The sequence below is a fragment of the Neopelma chrysocephalum genome, unplaced genomic scaffold (assembly GCF_003984885.1).
Source record: "Neopelma chrysocephalum unplaced genomic scaffold, ASM398488v2 Primary Assembly neopelma1_23, whole genome shotgun sequence".
NCBI lineage: Eukaryota > Metazoa > Chordata > Aves > Passeriformes > Pipridae > Neopelma > Neopelma chrysocephalum.
The window spans coordinates 11,436,516-11,456,589 of record NW_020897691.1 but is presented as its reverse complement, the minus strand read 5'-3'; the positions used below and the strand labels follow the sequence as shown (position 1 = coordinate 11,456,589).

General features: G+C 35.2%; 1 protein-coding gene across 1 annotated transcript in view; it reads left to right on the top strand.

Annotated features, from left to right (window-relative positions):
• The window catches only part of PACRG (parkin coregulated), a 232,809-nt gene that overhangs the window by 120,254 nt on the left and 92,481 nt on the right, over positions 1 to 20,074 (top strand). Inside the window, exons 4-5 of the mRNA XM_027687004.1 lie at positions 3,696 to 3,867; positions 15,576 to 15,725. Of these exons, the coding sequence (XP_027542805.1) occupies positions 3,696 to 3,867; positions 15,576 to 15,725 (322 nt within the window). The remainder of the gene's footprint in view (positions 1 to 3,695; positions 3,868 to 15,575; positions 15,726 to 20,074) is intronic.

Here is a 20,074-nt window from a genome sequence, read left to right as displayed (position 1 = left end):
TTTGCCTTATAGTTTACTAGATTATTTTAAATAAGATTTTTTAAGGAAGACCGATGATATCATTACTGTCAAACTTCTTCTATCCCTTAAGTTCTCTCAAGTAGTTTACTTTCTTCATCTAGCAGGCCACAAAATTAGCCACAAATCTTATTTTACTATTGTCAACCTAGAACCTTTATCTAATTTTTCATTATCTCAGCAGACTTGCCTCTCACTGTGAGCTGCTTCATAGGAAAAGATTTTTTTCTGGACAAATTAACTGTGACTTTGCCATTGGTTTCCTCCCATCTTGTACAACAGTTATATGTACCGATAAAGCAACAATTATTAACAGTATATTGTTTTTCACCTAGCGAGCTTTTAGTATACTTAAGGAGCCTGGAAGTTTCATGAAACAGATTTTACTCATTATGCTACAGTTGCTTTTGTTGTGTAATCATATATTTTATATCAATTTTTATTAGTTGGCCTATTTACTGTAAGTTCAGAGGCTGTGTCTGCACAACTTACAAACCACTATTAAAGAAGTTCATAATAATTATTGTGAGATTTCTTCTTAAAATCCATATTTGCAGCATTATTCTCAGATGTGGACAAGTTGTGCCAAGAATTTGAGGTTTAATCAGCATTTTTTGTGGGTGGATATAAAAAACAAAAGAATTTTGTAGGCGTAAACAGAAAAATCACATTTTTCTCTGAACAGCTGTATAATAGCCACTTCTAAAAGCTAAATAGTAAACACAGAAGGAAAGGGTTTCACACTATAGAATGTAAGGCAAAATATTTCTGGCTTCCATACAGTGGGAGTTATTATAGAGCAAAAAATACCAGTAAAAACTGTCTGTATGCTTGGACAGCTGACACTTCAGGGAATAAGTTAGAAATCAGAATCCTTTTCAGAGCCATGCTGGTTGTCAATCATTTATGGCTTTGGAATTAATTAAGAAGGGAATAGTACACACAAATGCTTTATGATCTACAGCTTGACATACATTTTGTAAAGGTTTTTTGCATAATAAAGCCTTTGGCCATGTGTAAAAATCAGAGTTGTTTTTAAACCCTGAAATCATATTCACCTTAAAGTTGATATATCATTCCTATGTATATGCAATGTATAACCATAATACAGAGTTGATAAATAAAGGTAATATCTTTTTTTTTGACTAGTTATTATCACTGAAGAACATTGACAAGCTTGTAAACACAGAAGCTTTCTTTATATCTGAAACAGAAAAAGCATGTTTCAAGGGCAAAGAACAGATGAAAAAAATTGCTTAGAGTATCAGAAATATCACATCTTTGAGAAAGATAACTGGAAAGATACAGTTAGAGGAGATATTAGTGAAGAGTGGAAGAAAATAAATGAGACATTCTACTATATGTGTTTGCAACAAAATAGTTGCAAATCCTGATACAGTAGTCTAACGTGGATGTGTATTAAAGATATTTTTTCATGGAAATAGTTTGTAATTTTGAAAGAGTTTTCATATAGAGAAAGGTTGGAAATGTAAGGAATACATTCTAACCCTCCCCCCCACTCCCTCCAAAGACATAGTGTGATAATGGTGTTTTGGCTTGTGAAACACTCCCCAGTTTAAAAAAAAAAAAGCCCACACATTATCTTTCACGTCTAGAACTTTCCCCAGACACAAGTAGGGTTTGGATTTGATTTTCTGAAATCAAATTTTTTGTTATTGAGCATTTAATTACAAAAAATCTAACAAGATTATAAACTACAAATTAAACATTAAAAAGAAACGTGTTAATTTTATTGTCCTATTGACAGAGAACAGGAAAAAAATTACTTCTTCTTGGTCCTGTGTTTTGTCAATGATTTTTTGACCACCTGGTCACTTCTTACCTAAGCTTTCTTGCTGTATTGAGGATTTGGCCTCTGATTTAGACTTGACACCAGAAGTTTGTAGTTGCTATATTGCTGTTTTCTGTTCTCAGTGACTTTTGGGGCAGACTTCTTTTACCATCTCACAAGTATTGCCAGTAGCAATGCTGAATGCCCTCAGGAAATATAAAACCCGTCAATTTGGGAATTTAAAAGTCTTTTAATTCATGTTTTTTAAGATCTTCATATATGGTTGCTTGGTATAGTTATTTTTGAACTTTCTCATAAATTGACCCTAGGATATTCAAAGAATCATAGGGTCAGTAAGGTTGGAAAAGACCAGGAAGTCCAACTGTCAACCCAGCATCACCACCATGTTCACCATTAAACCATGTCCTCAAGTGCTATAGCCACAAGATTTTTTGAACATGTCAGGGGATGGAGACACCACCACTTCCTTGGGCAATCTGTTTCAGTGCTTTACAACCCTTTCTGTGAAGAAATTTTTCCGAATATCTAATCTAAACCTCCTGTAGAGCAACCTGAGGCCATACTTACTTTCAAGTATCTGTTCCAATTTTATTTTGATTTATCACGGATGGATCCATTTCAACATGAAAGACTGAAGCAGTCAAATCAGTAGCTAAGATGTGCAAGACCAGGATTCAGATCTACTCAGAGTCAAGCAGGGAGCAAAATGTATCATGGTTGTAAAGAGAGACTTTCTGTCTGCTGCTTGCTGACCGTGGGATTTGCCCAAGAAGCGTAAAACCTAAGTTCAGTTCTTGACTGCTTTAGATCAGACTTCCACAATTCAAGTGAGAAGGCAATTTCTGCCCTGAAATCAGTGGATGGGTATTTGTTTGCTTAACCAGATAAATTTTATTTAGGATATTTGGAGGTTCAACTTGGTGTATATGACAAAGCTTGTTAGTATCCATCTATCTGGATATTACCTAATCTCACTGGAAAAATAGGGCAGCAGCTAAGCATTGTTTTAAAGATAGAAGTGGATTCTTAAAGAGATGGATTGGTCTCCAAGTGCTTGTGAGGATCATATTCTGTTCAGAGAAAGTGCACTGCTGTTGAGTCACTTCTTAGCTGTATTCAGAACTCTGACAGGCCATAAACAATCTTCTGGTTCTCTCTGCCTAACCTGAGTGTATGTGGAACAGTGTTGATGGGTAAAAGAAGGAAAAGGGAAGAAAACTAGAGTGCAAAATCCTGCACAAAGTCCACAACTTGTTAAGATTAGCACACTTTGTATTTTAGGATTAGAGGGAAGTTCCTATTAAAAATAGGTACCTGATTTCTCTCTACCTTTTTTTTCACAGTAGGTAATAATGGAATTTCTTTATAATTCTGCTCCTGACATTAATAGGAAATATATTAGGCCAATATTCTAGAAAGTTGAAACTTCTGTACAAATATTGATATTTGTGCTGTCCTGGATATTTGTTGCTTACAAAGAGGATTCTTCCTCTTGCTAGTTGAGTGTCCAAATGAAGATATAAGATTTTTCTGAAATAGACAGGGTATTGTTCTTAACATGACTGGTTTGATTCCTGTGGGTAACTTGCAAAGTAAGGTACAGAATCTGGTACTGACTTATCCAAAAGTGAAAATATATGTGAATATATTAATTTTTGTTCCTTCCCTTAGGTCTAATATATCTGTATTTTAATATCTGGTCATAAACCATATTTGAGACTCAATGATATTCTGCAGTGATAAAAAATGAATTGTTATTTACTAAACATGTCTGTGTAGAAGGCATGAATTATCTGTTGGCCTGATCACATGGTATTAGTACTGAAAAAATGCATTTATTTGTTTGTTTATTATGTATTTTCAGGTAGAGATTGAAAATCTGGACTATCATTACTTTCTGCCTTTGTTCTTTGATGGGCTTTGTGAAACGAAATTTCCATATGAGTTTTTTGCTCGTCAAGGAATCCATGACATGCTGGAACATGGTGGAAACAAGATTCTTCCTGTCGTTCCTCAGCTCATTATCCCAATAAAAAGTAGGTGAACATGTAGGAAAAAAAATCCCTGCAATTGTAATTGTGTGGTGTAGATTTTTGAAAGATAGCTAATTAAGCTGTAAGACATGACAGCCAGTATATTTCATGAAGGTTATTGCAAATGTGAGTAAATTTTAAGATATAAGGCCAGAAGGCTTATGTCTTCAATCAATTACTGCCCATGATATCTGCAGTAATCCAGAAGAATAGGCTATCTGGTTAGTGGGTTTCTTTATTACAGGTGGCTCTTGGTCTTTGGAAATGTGATGTTTTCTTAGCTGATTTTGTATATTTATGATGTAGATCCATTACTGTATAGACCAATTCATCTAAAGTGACAGGAGAAATTAACAGATGGCATTTTAAAAATATTAATTTTGAAGGTTTTATATATTCATACCTATTTTCTGTAGAATTATGTGAAAGGTAATAAATTATTTGAATACCACTGAAACTCCAAGTGTAGTACCACCAAAACTTTATTTTTTTGAAGCACCTAGTCTTTCAGATATATTGTTTTGCCCTTTCTTCTTTCTTTATATCAGTGCCTTGAAGAGATATTATTCTGAGCCATCATCCTTCTTTAGTTAGGTATTTTGATTCTTCAGTCTGCACACTACACCTATACAAATAGATGCTCATATTTGTTTAACTTGGCTTCTTTTTTATCGTTAATCATTAATGGTATCATTGCTGTGCTTTGTCCTGTTTTTCTGAGAGGCTTCAGCATCCATTCTAATACAGAGCAAAACAGAATAATTGTATTTGTGATACAGAATGAATAGAGTCAAGTACAGTTTTGAAAAAGAGGAAGTGAATGCAGTTTGGAACCTGATAATACTGAAATAATAGTGTTGGAAGGGTCAGAATTGTGGAGTTTTATAATTCAATTTTTTCTCAATTTAAAAAAGATTAATTATAGATGTCATTATCTCTATCTTACTGTAGATTTTAAAAATGTCAAAATGAATATATAATATTCAGAATGGTTACTCTGCGACACTTGAGAAAGGTTAAGAAAACAACATTACTGGTTTTTATCTCTAAGAGGGGAACATATAAAGAGAAGAATCATGTCATTTCTTTAGAACAGTATTTTCAACACCACACAAATATATTTATAGTGGTATCAATTTTTTGGAAAGTTGAAATAATTTCTTCAGAAAAGACTGCAAGTTTATGACAGCAACTATTCCATTAGGATTTAAAAGTCTTACTGAGACCAGAATCTAGCTTAGAAGTAGTTACCTGGAAGCTTTAGGTGTTGCACAGCATTTAGCATTAGAGACTGCTAGGTAAGGGTATTTGTATGGGTTTGATATATAGTCTTTTAAATCAAGTCACAATTTATGGTACTGGAACATATTGAAGAATCTACTAGCTAAATTTAGTTGTTGGTTCTGCTTTCTTTTATTCTCAAGTGCTTATTTTTTAATTTTAAAAAGGCTTCTATATAAGCTTTAATGTGTGAAGAGTCTAAGTATTATCAATGATAAAGGCTTCTTCCTAATTAAAGCCATATTAATATTAAAAAAGACAACACCAATCCCAAGAATCTGAAATTGCATACTTTTAAGGGTTTTTAAAGTTGCCATGACTGTGTAATATAGCAGTGTCGTCATAGCCATGCATTTCTGTGACTCGGCTGCATCCACAATAAACTCAGATATGTTTTACACGTATTACTGTCTCTAAAGTGTCCCACTGGGTGAGTTATGTCTGATTAACCAGTCTTCTTGTAGACCATATTTCTACTGTGAAAGAGTGAATCAATTTATTGTTAGTCGAGGTAATATATATGATGAAGGAGACAAGGTTATAAGAAAGGCAGAATAACAACTTTGAAGATAGAATACTTTTAAAAGCAGTTTTCTCTCCTGTATGTTCATCAAAGGAAAATATTAGTAAGGAGCTGTTCTCTAAAAACATTTTAAATTAAATGTTAGAATTCTGTATTGTATTATAATGATTTAAGGAGAAATCTATCCCCACCCATCCTTGCTTAAATTTAGCACTTTTTGAGCACTATATCATTAGAGATAAAAACTATATTATTTAATCAATCCATGTGTTATTGTAAGCCCAAGTTCTTTCAACAAATTTTCTTCTGGTAATAGAAACAGGCAGTCAGGAAAAAAACCCCATACACTTGAAATTAACAGACCTGGTTTCTCTTCTAAAATACTTGAAATATTATTAAAATAATAAAGAAGAATGATATTTACTTGAAAAATATTTGGGTTTTTTTGTTTTGTTTTTGACACACACTCTTTTTTATTTGAAATTCAGAGGAAGAAAAAAGCCTTCAGGTTGGAGGCATTAGTTTCTCAAGGAGAAAAATATTCAAAATATATTTTTATTTCTCAAAATAAAAATTCAAAATATATTTTACCTTGCACTGGAAAAACATGATAAAATAGTTTATAAATATAGTCATTGCATGACAAAAAATACAGGAAAAATAAATTCCCTGTATTTGTCAAACTTGTAAAGAATCCAATTAACAATAAAGAAAATGCAAAATCAGAAAATGGAATTAATTAAGGTGTAAGGCTTTTTACTCCCTTTCACAGAAGATATAGGCAAATCTGTTTTCTGAGTTATTTAAACCTCAGCAAAGATTCATAAATTGAGATATATAGCCAATAGCAAAGTACTTTGGAGCAGGTCATAAAAGTTCCGACGTACAACACACAGCCAAATGTCTTCTTTGCCAGAAAGATCCATATTGTAACTTTCACATTGCAGACAAGTAAAAAGGCAGAAGAAGGAGACTATTTTTGCCCCATATCAAAAACTGAATTTGTGGCAGAGAACCAAACAGAACCGCTGGGGTAGCAAGCAAAGATGCCTGTATGTTATGTGAGAATTCCTTTATTTTTAGGGAGCAGAGGAATCTGTCTAGCCCTGTCATGTCTTTCAGTAATGTACTGATTTATCTTAAAATTCATGTGTGGCCTAACATTAACTAACCAAGAATAGCCAGGAAGGTGCCTATTGTACCATGTGCTTGTCAATGGAATACTCCTAAATTCTGTGGACATTATGGGAATGTGAAATTAATTTTGATACTCATTTGGAGGGCAAATTGTTGCTTTTAATGTTACATTTACCATAACAAATGCCAAATCAGAAAAACTCTAAGTCCTTTCTCTTGCTTTCGTTAGTCTTCTGCAACTCTCAGGTTCCCGACTGCATAGTTCCCCAGCGTTCTCTGCATGAAACGCACATGCAGACATAAACACTGAGGGTGCCAGAAGTTTCTACACCTTTGTCTAATATTTCTATGAGTAACATCAGGGACATGCAACACAGTGTGTGGAAGCACCTCCTCTCCTTTCAGAGGCAGCGAGCATGCTACCATTCACATTTGCTTTGTTGGCAGTGTAGTTGTAGGAGTTTTCCACCCCTTCATGCACAAAGTCACCAATTGTTCCAGCTTCCACACTCTGACTTTTGCTAATGCATTTTTTTGTGGAGCAACTCAGTGAATTTCACATCTAGATGTATCAATAAAAAGGAAAAAAAAAAATCCAAATCTGAAATAAACCCAAAATATTTTCAGAGTGGCATTACTTTGAAATTCAGATCATTTCAATGGTCTAGTTTATAAATGCACTGTCACAAATGAGGTAATAGTACATAACAGGACAGAAGCTGGAGTGAGTGAGTAGAAATGATCAATAGGAACATCTTGATATAGTTTTGCTAAAGAAGTAAATAATGTGAAAGTAAACACTTAAGCATCTTGAATCACCCATTTGCCAGAATCTTTTCTATTCTACACTGTGAATCCTAAAATGGATGTGTAGGCAATCTGAATTTAGACCCAAAAGCCAATAAAGCTCACATCTCTGCACTTAAATTGTAACTTAGATGGAAGTATTGTTTCTACACAGTTGCATTCAGCAGACGAGCTCTTCTGATTGAATCCAAAAAAGAAAAATCTCCATCCTAAGGAACACTGAAGTTTTACTTTTTGAGGCGTTTTTCCATGGTGTTAAAAATCCCTTCTGTGACGCAGTAGATCATGGATACCTTAAACTTTGTTGAAAATATTTCATTAAGGGAAACAGATTTTTTGTGAGTCAGATCTAGAGAAATGAACAGAGCATTCCTCCCTCAGTGTCACCTACAGAGTCCTTTTTAATTTTTAATAAATTTCTAAATTAAACTGATTTCTGTTTTCTATTTGCATGGAAAACGTGGATTCTTGTTGTCTTGGACAACAGTGTAGTTAATTCCTCTTCAGTGTCAAATCAGTGTCACTGTTGCATTTAGATAAGTAAAGTTGAATGTGTTGCTAGCAGTTGTTCTAAGGCCAGTTATATTTACATTTCTTCTCATATATCTTTACTATATTTAAGAGTATTTAATAGTCATTAAATGCTTCCTTTCATTCTGCTGATTTTTATGGAATAAATGTGGTTTTCTGCTCTGTAAATCATGGAAGTTGATTTCTTTCATCTAAAGGATGTAAATCAAACCTTCAACGGAATTATCTTCTTCCTAACTGACTGTTGCTCTTGAGAACCAGTTCTGCTTGTTAACATCACAGACTGAAAAATAACTGTAAACAAGCTTGCTTTATAAGACTTAAAGTGCTTTTAAAGAAAGCAAGGGTCTCTGACTTTTTTTAAGTTTTCTTGATACTCAAATACTTCCCTGTAGGTTTCATCAACCAGTACAAGTGACTGTAATTAGGTTTATGTTACATTCTTCTGCTCAAAACTGGTCATCTCAGGTATTTTCAAATAGCATAGAACCTAGATTTTTTATTACTCCCACTTACTCCTGTCCATGAGGAAAAACTGTGTTTCTCATTCAATCGAGATAAATCTCATCCATGTTTGCCAAGTGAAATGTGCAATTAACATCTCTGACTTTTGGAGTTAGAGCTATTCTCTCCTAAATTTATTAATTTATTAACATTTAGAATTTATTAGTAATGAATTTCATCTGCCATTTTATCACCCCATTTAGAAGGACTGTAAAATCCTTTTAGAGTTCCTCGGAGTGAGCCCTTATCTTTGGCATCTGGAATAACTTGATGTCGTCAGAAATCTTTGTTATCATCAGTCCAAATCTCCTCCAAATCATCTATGGATCTCCTGAAAAGCATGAATTTATGCATAGACTGCTGCAAGCCCCTAGTAGTGATACTCCTCCTCTGTGATCATTTTTTGTTGCCCTCAGTTCCTATCTCTAAGCCATTATTTATTTATATGGAAGCCATTGCAGTTAGGCTTTTTAAAAGCCAGTGATGGACCTTACCAAATAGCTTTTGAAAGTCTAAGAAAACTGTATTTTCAGGCTTTTCTTGTCCATATTCTTCTTCTTCAAGGACCAACAATACATTTAGAATGCTATATTATTTTTGCAGTACAAATGCAAATACTAATGCCCAGACCTTTTTTGAAAATGGCATCACATTTCATTGATAACAGATCTGTTTTCATCAGGAGGGAGGGTACTCAGTGAAGTTTTAGTAGCTTAGCCCAGAGGAAGGAATGTTCACCTGGAAATGGATGGAAACTCTATAGACTGGCATAGTCACTGAGAAGGTTTTTGGGACTCTCTTCTCAGTGTCTTTGTTATACTAGATAATTAAACTGGGTCCGCAAATGTTAATAGAATTCAAGATTTATAGGAGCTGATCTAGTAAAATGCCACAATTACAAGCACAACTAAAGCTGAAAAAAAGGCACTGACTTTGTCTTCCATATTCTGCTAGATCACATTTCTTGCAAACATCAATGTTTCACTTATGGATCTTAGCCTTTTCTTTGTCATAGGCTTTGGCTTTACAAAATCAAGTCTTTGATGACAACATTGTCCTGTGGTTTTCATGCCTTGCCCCCTACTCCTCCTTCCCATCACTTTACTGCAACACATTACTTTCAGTTGTACAGGAAGAAATATCTGTACATCTATATTGTTATTTGGATCAGGATCTTACTGGACTTGTACAGAACACAAGGTTGTTATTCTGTTTTACTCTTGATTGAAACACTGTATTTCATTACTGTTCCTTACCTTCATTACCATTCTGTGAAATTAGCATAATGCTGTTATATCCATTCGGGTAGTTAAGTAGTATGCATTTTGAAAGTTTTGGACAAAAATCTCTGTAAGAGCAGTATATATCACTTTAATCGATTGCATTTTGAGAACACTTTGTGTTTGGAGTTCTTTCAACCTGACTCTGTGAATTTAAAAGAAGCCCTTGATCAACAAGATTAAGTAGATCACAACAATCGAAGCATTTTTATCCTGAGTGCCTGTTGCCCTACAGGAGACCTCCTCTATGTATCTTGTTCTGCTTCAGGCAAAGAATTTTCTAAAACAGTTGCCTCATTTACCACTTGAGTGAGATATATGAATACAAACTGAATTGGTTTTAATCTTTGGTTGTGAGACCTAAATATAAGATGGAATCTGTCAGTGCATTTCTAAACATAGATTCACAGATGTATTTGAAAAAGAAATGGAATCTAATTAGAGGCCAGTGAACATTAGAGAGAAGTAAATTATCAACATAACTTTTATTACAACCACCAAAATTAAATTTAGTACTTAGACACAAGGTGGAGGTTTGGGGAAACTGATTTCAGACTGTAAAGTTCAGGCTATCGATGTGCTATCTGGGGAAGAATGTTCTGATTCGATCTCTTCTGTGAAGATACATTGTGTCATGAAACAGATCCACTGCGTACTGGGAGAAATGCTGTCATGTTTCCTGGCTTATAAAATCTATCAGTCCCAAAGATGAGAACTCTGGTTTCTATTACAGACAACATCTCAGATTGAGATAGGATTTTCCAAACTGCCACATAAAAATAAAATATACATATAAAAAATAAACTTACATAACTTCTTGGTCTTTTCTTTGAGGTGTTAGAAATGTTACCCAACTAAAAGGCTTGAATGTTTTAAAATAATTATTTCTATTGCAAACAGGTGGTATATATCTTAAGGAAAGTTTCTGCTCTTAAGGGAAATTAGCAAAAGAACATTCTAAATTTACATCAATTGCCAATAAAATGTAACTGAAATTAAAAATACAGTGAATTAACATTCACTGAAGGCAATGAATTTGTATTTTATATAAGATCATTGCTAACAAACTAATAAGCAGCACTTTGGAAAACTTCCATCCCAAAAATATTCAGTCTTTCAAATATGCTTTCAAATTTCATAATTATCTCTTATTGTGGCTTTGAATGGTAGAAACACGGAGCTGACTCAGATACTGAGCATTTGCATCAGATATTTAACCTGATAGCATTGTAAAATTCTCTTTTATTTAAGAAATTTATGATGAACTTCAGAAAATATTTATTTGGAAAAACTGTAGCTGCACAAAATAAAATATGTTTGAATGAAAAATACTTCATTATAAACTTCAATTGAGCAATTATTTAAGCTGGAGGGTTGCTCGTTTCTTGGAAAAATGTGTATTGTAATCACAAGCGAAATCTTCAAGTTTATATACCATTAAAGGAGAAAACATCAAAACTACCAAGCAACAGAACCAATGTATTGGGCTGGGGTTTTTTGTCCAAGTTGCTGTTTAAGAGAATGTTACAATTCATAGCTTGTAGTCTAGATGACCAAAGTGAAATATGTACCATTGAGCCAGGGAAGTCAGGAGCAGGAAGGTGTCTTTAGCTGAGAAGCAAACCAGTTGTTCACTTTGCTGTTATTGTGAAGATCCATCTCTTACAGTAGGCTTCTGAGCCAAGAGGCAACAGTCTAACATGCTTTGTAAATTGGAATACTTGGGATATTATGCATGTTTCCTTCATTTGGGCTATGTAGCTGTACTGTACCAAGAGTCTTAAATGGTCTGCTTTATTCCTGTGTAAGGATACCAGTACTTTCTTCAGTTTCTGGTAAATTCAGGATATCAGTGACATTTTCCAATGTGTTGAAATGTACTATTTTCATATACTGCATTAAAATTTTCTTCCTTTGATTCACATGAGAGAATGGTCTGTAGTGATGGTAGCACACCGAAAATAATTACGAGATTTTTAAAAGATAAACAGATATTTGAAATTGATGTATCTTCAGGTCAAGTACTGCCTCTAATTGAATGTTTATAAAATGCCCAATATAATCAAGCCAGGAGCTGGTTGACTGCTATGCGTGCCACAGTCCAAATATTTAATAAGAATAACAACAGTTCTGTAGTCAATTTGATTTCACTTTTGATATTTACAAGTGTTTTCCTAACACACACTTCAGATTTCTGCAATTTGAAGGGATTCAGGCTCAAATTCTCAGTCTGTTTGGTTCTATCATATCCATCTCCATCTATATGCATGCAGGCTGCAATGTGTGTCCTACTCTTATACCAGTATTGGGCAGCAGCAGTGAGCCCAGCTGCGGGAGGTGTGCCCAGGTAGAGGAACTCCTTTACTTAGTGACAGGGTTCCTGAAGGAGGTCAGTAGGTTGAGAAATATCAAGGAGAGTGAGAGAAAGAGACTACTGGAATTGCACCCTACCTTCTCTGAGACAGGCACAGCAGGCAGACAGGATGTGTGATATGGAGAATTCCCTATCCTTTCTCCGCATGGGTGATCACAGTGACTCAAGAGGTAGGGGGTAATGGTGACAAGTTCCTTCACTTGTGCAACAGGCCCATCTCATCTGGGACTGCTCCACCTTCCCAGGTGCCCCTATACAATAGATAAAAGGCTCTGGAAGTGGTACCAAACAATAATGAGGATGATGGTTCAGCTAGCATGAAGGTGTCACAAATTGAACTGTGCCCTGCATCAAAACTGCTTCTGGAACGAAAAAAAGAACTTGCCATTGTAATAGGAAAGTCCTTTCAGCAGGGAACAGAAGGCTTAATATGCAGACTGGACCCACTTCTTTGGAAAGCCTGATGCCTCCCTGGGGCCTGGGTTAAAGATGTGAAGAGAAAGCTTCCTACCCTGGTACAGCCCTCAGATTACTATCCATTATTTATTTTTTAGGTAGGCAGTGATGAAGTCTAAACAAGAAGTCTGAGGACAATCGAGAGACTTCAGGGCCTTGGGACAGCTGGTTAAGGGATGAAGAGTGGGATCAGTCCCTTCCAGTTGCAGAGAATGATGAGGGAAGAAGCAGGAAGAGTCAGCAGATCAATACCTGGCTCTGAGCCTGATGTCACTGGAAGAATTTGGAGTTTTTTGATCATGGGTCCATTTAAATGACATGAGGCCTGCTGGTACCTGTGTCAAAATGTCTTCTTTGCCTCAGTCTTTAGGAGTAAAACCAATTGTTCTTGGAATACCCCATCTCCTGAGTTGGAGACATGGATGTGGAGCAGAATGAAGCCACCATAATTGAAGAGGAAATGGTCAGGGACCTGCTGCACCACTTAGACAGAGACAAGTCTGAAGTCTGTGGCGTCAAATGGGATCCACCCAAAAGTTCCTCCTAGGGATAGCTGGACAGCCATTTCCACTTACATGACACACTGCATGCCTCAAAATAAGGTTTCTTATACTCTAGGACAGCTTCTACAGTCAGGAAGAACTATTCCCAGACGTCGGTACAATTTTTTGGTTAAGGATTAAGAAGCTGTAATTTCTGTCAATGATACTTTTTATGTCATTTAGTTAATTATTAGTGTGTGTGTGAATAATCAGTTTTATTAATTTATATTAATTCATTCATACAAGTGAATATAAATATTCATTCATGGTTTTATGAATGACATAATTGTTGTACTTAAAATACAAGCATTAATGATACTTTTCCTAAAAGTTCCATTAGCTACTATTTATGTGTATGACAATTTAGTAATGAATAAATCTATATGTTGGAACCCCAGAGCTTCCTTTTCCAGTCACTCCTTTATGAAAATGAATAATGCCTGTTTCTCTGTAAGAGAATATTTTCCTACCTGAGACTTGGACCTAATCTTTAAAATTGTGTCTGGAAATCTCTCTTTGCTAAAACAGCCTTAGAACATCTACCCACAAAAGCATATTTTGGAATAGCCAACCTCTTTGCTGGAACTTAATGTAAGCATGCTGCATTGGTGGGCTTCCATTCGACATATTAATAAACTCAGAGACAATATGAAATTAACTGCAGCCTGGTGACTACAATAGAGACTAGCAAATAAGAAGTAAGGAATTCAGTCTGTATTTTAATTTAGCAGTATTTCTCTAACTTGGAATCACTATGATGTGCAATAGTACTTTTATACTTTGGGCTCTCTGTTTTCTAACTGTAGTTTCAATATGCTGTTCACAAGCATGCTAGGAGGCATAAAGGGACCTTATTTACTAGTTGATTTTCAAGAGTTGTCTCTAGACATTGACTCAACCAGTCTGCCCTGCCCTTGCTTTGGAGCTCTCACTCTGATTTTTATCATTCAGCAGACATGCAACAAGAAGCAGAAGCGGGTGAGGTACAGTGCATTTGCTTAAAGAGATGGAAAAAACGACATTGCTCCTGTGTGAGAATACTACTTCATTCCTTATGAAAAGACATTCCTGTGCACTGACAAAACTCAGCACCAGAAATAATGAATCATAGAATTGTAGAATCATAGAATGGTTTTGGGTTGGAAGAGGCCTTTAAAGGTCATCTAGTTCCAACCCTCCTGCAACATCTTCAGTCCTATTACTTTGGTTTGAAGAGGCAGTTCTTAAAGAAGTTGTTAGTAACTCATCTTCAAATTTTGGTGTGTTCTTTATAATTTTTCTAAATGCTTATAGTTAGTGTCATGCTATGATATGTTGAGTCACATATTTATATACTTCTGTGATTATAAAACACAGAAATGAATATGAGCTTATCTTTTTCAATTCTTTCTCTGTGCAATGATGTAAACATCTATGTAAGTGGACAGAACACTGGAGAATTAGACCAATATATAATAGCATACCAAATTTGTCAGCTACTTCCAGTTGCATAATTTCAGAGAAGCTTTTATAAATAGATGGATTTTGCAAGGAAAAAAATAAAAAGCATGACTCATTTTTAATTATAAGAGAGAATGCAAAGTACTTGCTTTTAGTAAAATTAAAAGAGGAGAGAAAAAAAGGTATTTATGAAATGTCAAAGTGTCATAAGATTAGAAGCGTGACACTGAAAGCTAAGAGAAAAATCTAAGTAGGCTAGACAAAATCTTTTTTTTTCTAGAGTGTTTTTCTTTTGAAAAAAAAAAAGCCTACAGGGGTTTTTTTGTAGTTTTTTTTTCTATAAACATTTGCTTCATTGTACTGATTCTCAGAATAGTAGGAATTGTTAGTTGAATGAATAAAATGATCGTGAAATAAATGAGTACAAACATACAAACACTAATTGTTGCACTAGAATGTATCTGTTGTCAACCTTTGCAGGTTGTCTTGCAGTTGAACAGTTCCATTGGCCCCAAATGGTACTTACTGAACATTTATTTTTCATTTGTTTGGACCTCACCAGTATTACACAGGCAGCATGAGGGAATAATGAGCTGCATTCTTTGGGTTACTGAAGAGTCAGCACAAATTGTGGGAACAAATAACAATCAGACAAGGCAGTGTTTTATATCGTCAGGACTGCAATCCATCTTTCAAAGCTGGGCTAATAAAGGCCCACTTACAATCCCCGGCAGAGTACAGTTTAATTAAATTTGTCCATTAGAGGACTCCTCCCCCTCCCTCTACATTTTAGAAATTAATTCTACTTTCTGCCTGTTGTTCTTTTTGCATCACAGATGCACTGAACCTTCGTAACCGCCGCGTCCTCATCAGCACACTGAAAATCCTCCAGCACCTGGTGGCATCAGCTGACATGGTGGGGGAGGCCTTGGTGCCTTATTACCGGCAAATTCTCCCAGTCCTAAACATCTTTAAGCATTTGAATGGTGAGTTATCCTAACAGACACTGTCTTTCAACTCCTAAGGTAAAAAGGGGCTTGAGACAGGGTTAATTAACAATGTAGTTAAGATTTATTACTGTATATAAACTCAAATCCATTTGGAGCTCTAAATAATGTAAACTCTCCCTCCTACTATTCCCCAAGGATGCACTGAAATTAACAATTTCATTTATTACTCCTTGCACGTACAGTTTATTTAACACAGTACAGAAGCACTGAAGCAGTTCTATAATCTTCTAATAATTAAATTGTAAAGTTTTGTAACAGTCTTTTGAATACATTAATAAATTGCAAAGGTTTTTTCCTCCCTCCAACACATTAGTTCAGTCCAGCTGTTTTATTCCATTCTGTGCTCTCCACAAGCAATTCACTGTTACCAGAAGGTTTAGGAAAGATTAAAATTAAAATTAGAGATCAGACTAATTAATTTGAGGGTCAAGAGAACTCCTTGTTAGAGAAAATTTCAAGTTACAGAATATTTAGCAAAACAGTGAAGTTTGAGGTTATTACTGCACACTTAGGTTTTATTTTAGAGGACTTTAGAACTAATTTATATGTACAGTTAAGTATGTTGGTTTCTTTCTAGTGCAGATCTCTATTGCCAGTCCCTGTCTTCAATAACTGGTACTATGAATACTGTATACTGTGAATGCATTTACACCACAGTCAGCAGCTGAAATCAACATGGTGTCTCTTGCTTTTACCAAACTAATATCTAAAGTATTTTTCTCTAGTAAATCTATCTGTACTTATCTGTTCAATTATCTACCAAGTTACTGTATTTAAAATTTCTGTTACTGACTTGCAGCAGATGTAAAGAAATTTAATTCCTTACAATCTTTCAGAAGACATTTTTCATTAAATTCATGGCATTTTAATAGTTCTTTGCAAGACTCCTTCCTATTATACTTTCTGTTTGCATTGCTATGGAATATAGTACCTTATACTCATGCTTTAGTCAGTGTAAGATTCACCTCAAATTGAACACGTTCACCTCAGATTGCCTGTTCAAAGACTGACTTCAAGGTGCAAATGAAATTTAGATTTTAGATCCCTTTAAATACATGTGCATCTGTGACTTTGTTTTCCTTAGTGAGAAATGTGAAGTAACATGGCATTCCACAAATGCAGTGTAGTTCAGATGACAACTGTGGCTTTCTGGAAGTAGTGGGATAAAAGGTTATGAGTGTCATCTGTAGGCTGAAGTAATTTCAGTAGGGCTCCTTAGGAGTTGGAAGATTCTCCCTTAACAGATCTAATTTCAGTATCTGGCACAAAATAAGATGGTAAAAACGACACTCATTGATTAATGAATTTACCACACATACTTTTTTCTGAGTTTCAGCCTCACGTAGCCCATAAATTCTCTTGACTAGGCTTTTCTAGGGTGATTTCAGATGAAGAATAGGGAAAGCTCATGTGTAAGTAAGTACATAGCTTAACAAGGCATTAAACACAACCTAAATATATCTTCAGTTTTTATTGTATTGTGAGCAAAATAAACCATATTTTCAACATATTTGCATAAGATCTGTACTCTGTGAGTTTGTGCCTATATAAAACTACACTAAATCATAATATTTGGCATTGAAGAACTAAAATCCCAGACAGAAATGAAAAGTAATAGTTAAAAAATAATTCATTTTATTAAGTCATTATTTTTCTAGAAATAAAAGTTCCGAAATTTCAGTATTACCAGGAATGAAATGGATACTATTTGCAAGGCCTACCGTATGAGACTGTTCAACTCATTCAGTATTTGCATGTGAATGATAGGGAATACCTCTGTCTCCTCCTGCCTCAAAAAGATTATATTTCATTTCTCCTTCACTGGTGGTTGACAGAAAATGCATGCTCCCTTCTTCTTCCTTTCTATCAAAATAAGCTAATAGGCAACTGAGGTGCAGGTGTTTGCTCTCAATTATAAGAAAGTTGTAGAGACTGATTTGGGCTATTTTCTCCACTGTTTTTTCATACAGGTGAAAAATGGGGTGAGTGGAGTGTACACTCTTCTTCCTTCTTTTCTGTATAGCTTGAGAAAGCAGAAACTGTGACACATCTTCCAGGAGTTGTATGAATTGCAGTCTATTAAGTCAAACACTGTGGAAGTTTGCCTCAAATTAAGTTAACTGGAAGAAGCCATGTTTTAGTCATTGCCAACTCACTAGATCAGTATCGATCTGATGAAAGCAACTCTTCCCAAATTCAGCATCTGTGAATATCACTCTCACCAAACAAGCTCATTGTCAAGAGAATATTAGAGAAAGCCCAAAAAAACCCTTCTACACAAACAAAACAAACAAAATAAAACAAACCAAAATGAAAACCAAACGAAGAAAAAATTGGTATTGATAAGGAATTAAGATCAACTTACTTTAAGTTCAACTTACCTGATGACCAGTTCAGAACAAACCAAAATGATTCTTCATGCGGTGTGTGTGATGTGAAGCTCTGGAACTCCCAGCTCCAAATTCTTTAGATACCAAAGGTTTATATGGATTCAGTGGAGGATCAGAAATGTCATCGAAAAGAGTCTATTGCTTGTTTAATAAAACACATGGGTAATTGATATTGGTAATTTTTGTAAATTATAAAAAGGAGAGTATTGATGAAAAATAAGTTAAAAGTTTTAATTATTGAAAATATCTAAAACATGCTCACCTATCTCAGTCATAAGATACAGGTTAAAATAAATCAATGCAACCTGAGTTATAAATGCCAGGGGGAAGATCCAAGCCTCCTCAGACAGTCTATGTGAAAGCCACAGGAAAGAGTTCAATGAACTTCTGAAGAGTCTCAGTAGTGAGCAAGGGGCTTTTTGGTGCACAATGCATATTTGGTGTGCCTGAATTTCTGCCCTCACTTGGAACTTAAACCCTGACTTGCAGCAGACATTTCTTTTCATTGGGGTTCCTGAGTGCCCTGTTGCAGAGCATTAGAACATCAAAGAACAAAGTTCTGTTGGTGATGCTGCCTTTCGTGTCTTTATTGGTGGAGACAGTGAGAGCATCCTCACCAGCTGGCCAGGATGTGCTCTGAAAAGGGGTTGCAGCTTTCTGTTGAAACGGTTAACCAGAGCCAGGTTGGCAGGAGGGCAGAAGAAGGGAACATGCTATTCCAGTGACTGAGGAAGATGAATACTGGTGAGATTAGGAGCTGTTTGTCTAATCTCTGCAGACTGGAAGGGGACTAGTGGTCTCTAAGCAACCTTCCCAGCATATGGTCTATTATGCACATTTGCTACTATATAATATAATAAACAATAAAAGTCACGATAATGCTTACTTGAGTCATATTATAAATCCTGTAATGCCACTGTAGTTTAAACGTGTAAGGTAAAAGTACTCTTATGAAACTCATTTAAATCTTGTCAAAGAGAAAGAAAATTCCGCATAGACTCAAATGGAAGTGTTCTTCTTTTGCATCACAAAACCTTTTTTTGTGTGTGCCTTACTTTCTAAGCTGTCTTTTACAAATCTGTGAACTATCTGGTGTAAATACAATATAAAAACAAATACAGTAAGTTTTCTCTTTTATGAAAGCAGACAGAGGAGAAAAATAAAATAAAATAAAATAAAACAAACAAAAAAAAAAGGAGTCTTCAGAGTCTAGAATATGCTATTAGGGTGCATTTATACCAGAGTGATGTCTGAAACAGAAACCTGTTCATTAAAAAGATTAGACCATTAGGAACAGCAAAATTCTCTTGTTTAATTTACCTGACTGGTAAATGAAGATTTCATTGATTCGCTTTAACAACTATTTTATGTTGTCAAATCCAAGCAGTTTTAATGTCTGTATTACATCAATTTATGTACGGAAAAATATTCTCATGTCATCCATTTATATTATTCAGTAGTGATCAAGAGCGGTTTTGCTGTAGAATAGATGAAAACAAAATATTATTAGGATTTACATGCCTCAGAGAGAGCAGTGTGGGATGGCACTGTACTGTGGAAGGTACCTCTTCAGCATGGTAATTTGGTCTATGACTTGTTTCGGTCACTGTAAGGCAAACGGGGGGCATTAGGGCAGACTGAAGCCCAAGTTTCTTTTGGCGGCAGTAAAAATACTCTGACGCTACCAATAACTTAAGGCTAACATAAACTTCTGATGGCCTTTACCCATGTATTCAATCCTTGAAAATAAAATTTTAGAGGTATGACTGAGAATACCTCATGTAACTGTGTCATAGCATTCAGCCAAGTGTGAAGCCACACAGCAGAATTCTAGTGCATGCTTTACAGCACCTGAACTTCACTCGGGAAAAATCATTCTCTTGTCTGAAAGGTACTTCACGTGCTTTGGAGAACTCTACTGTACAAAATGCAATA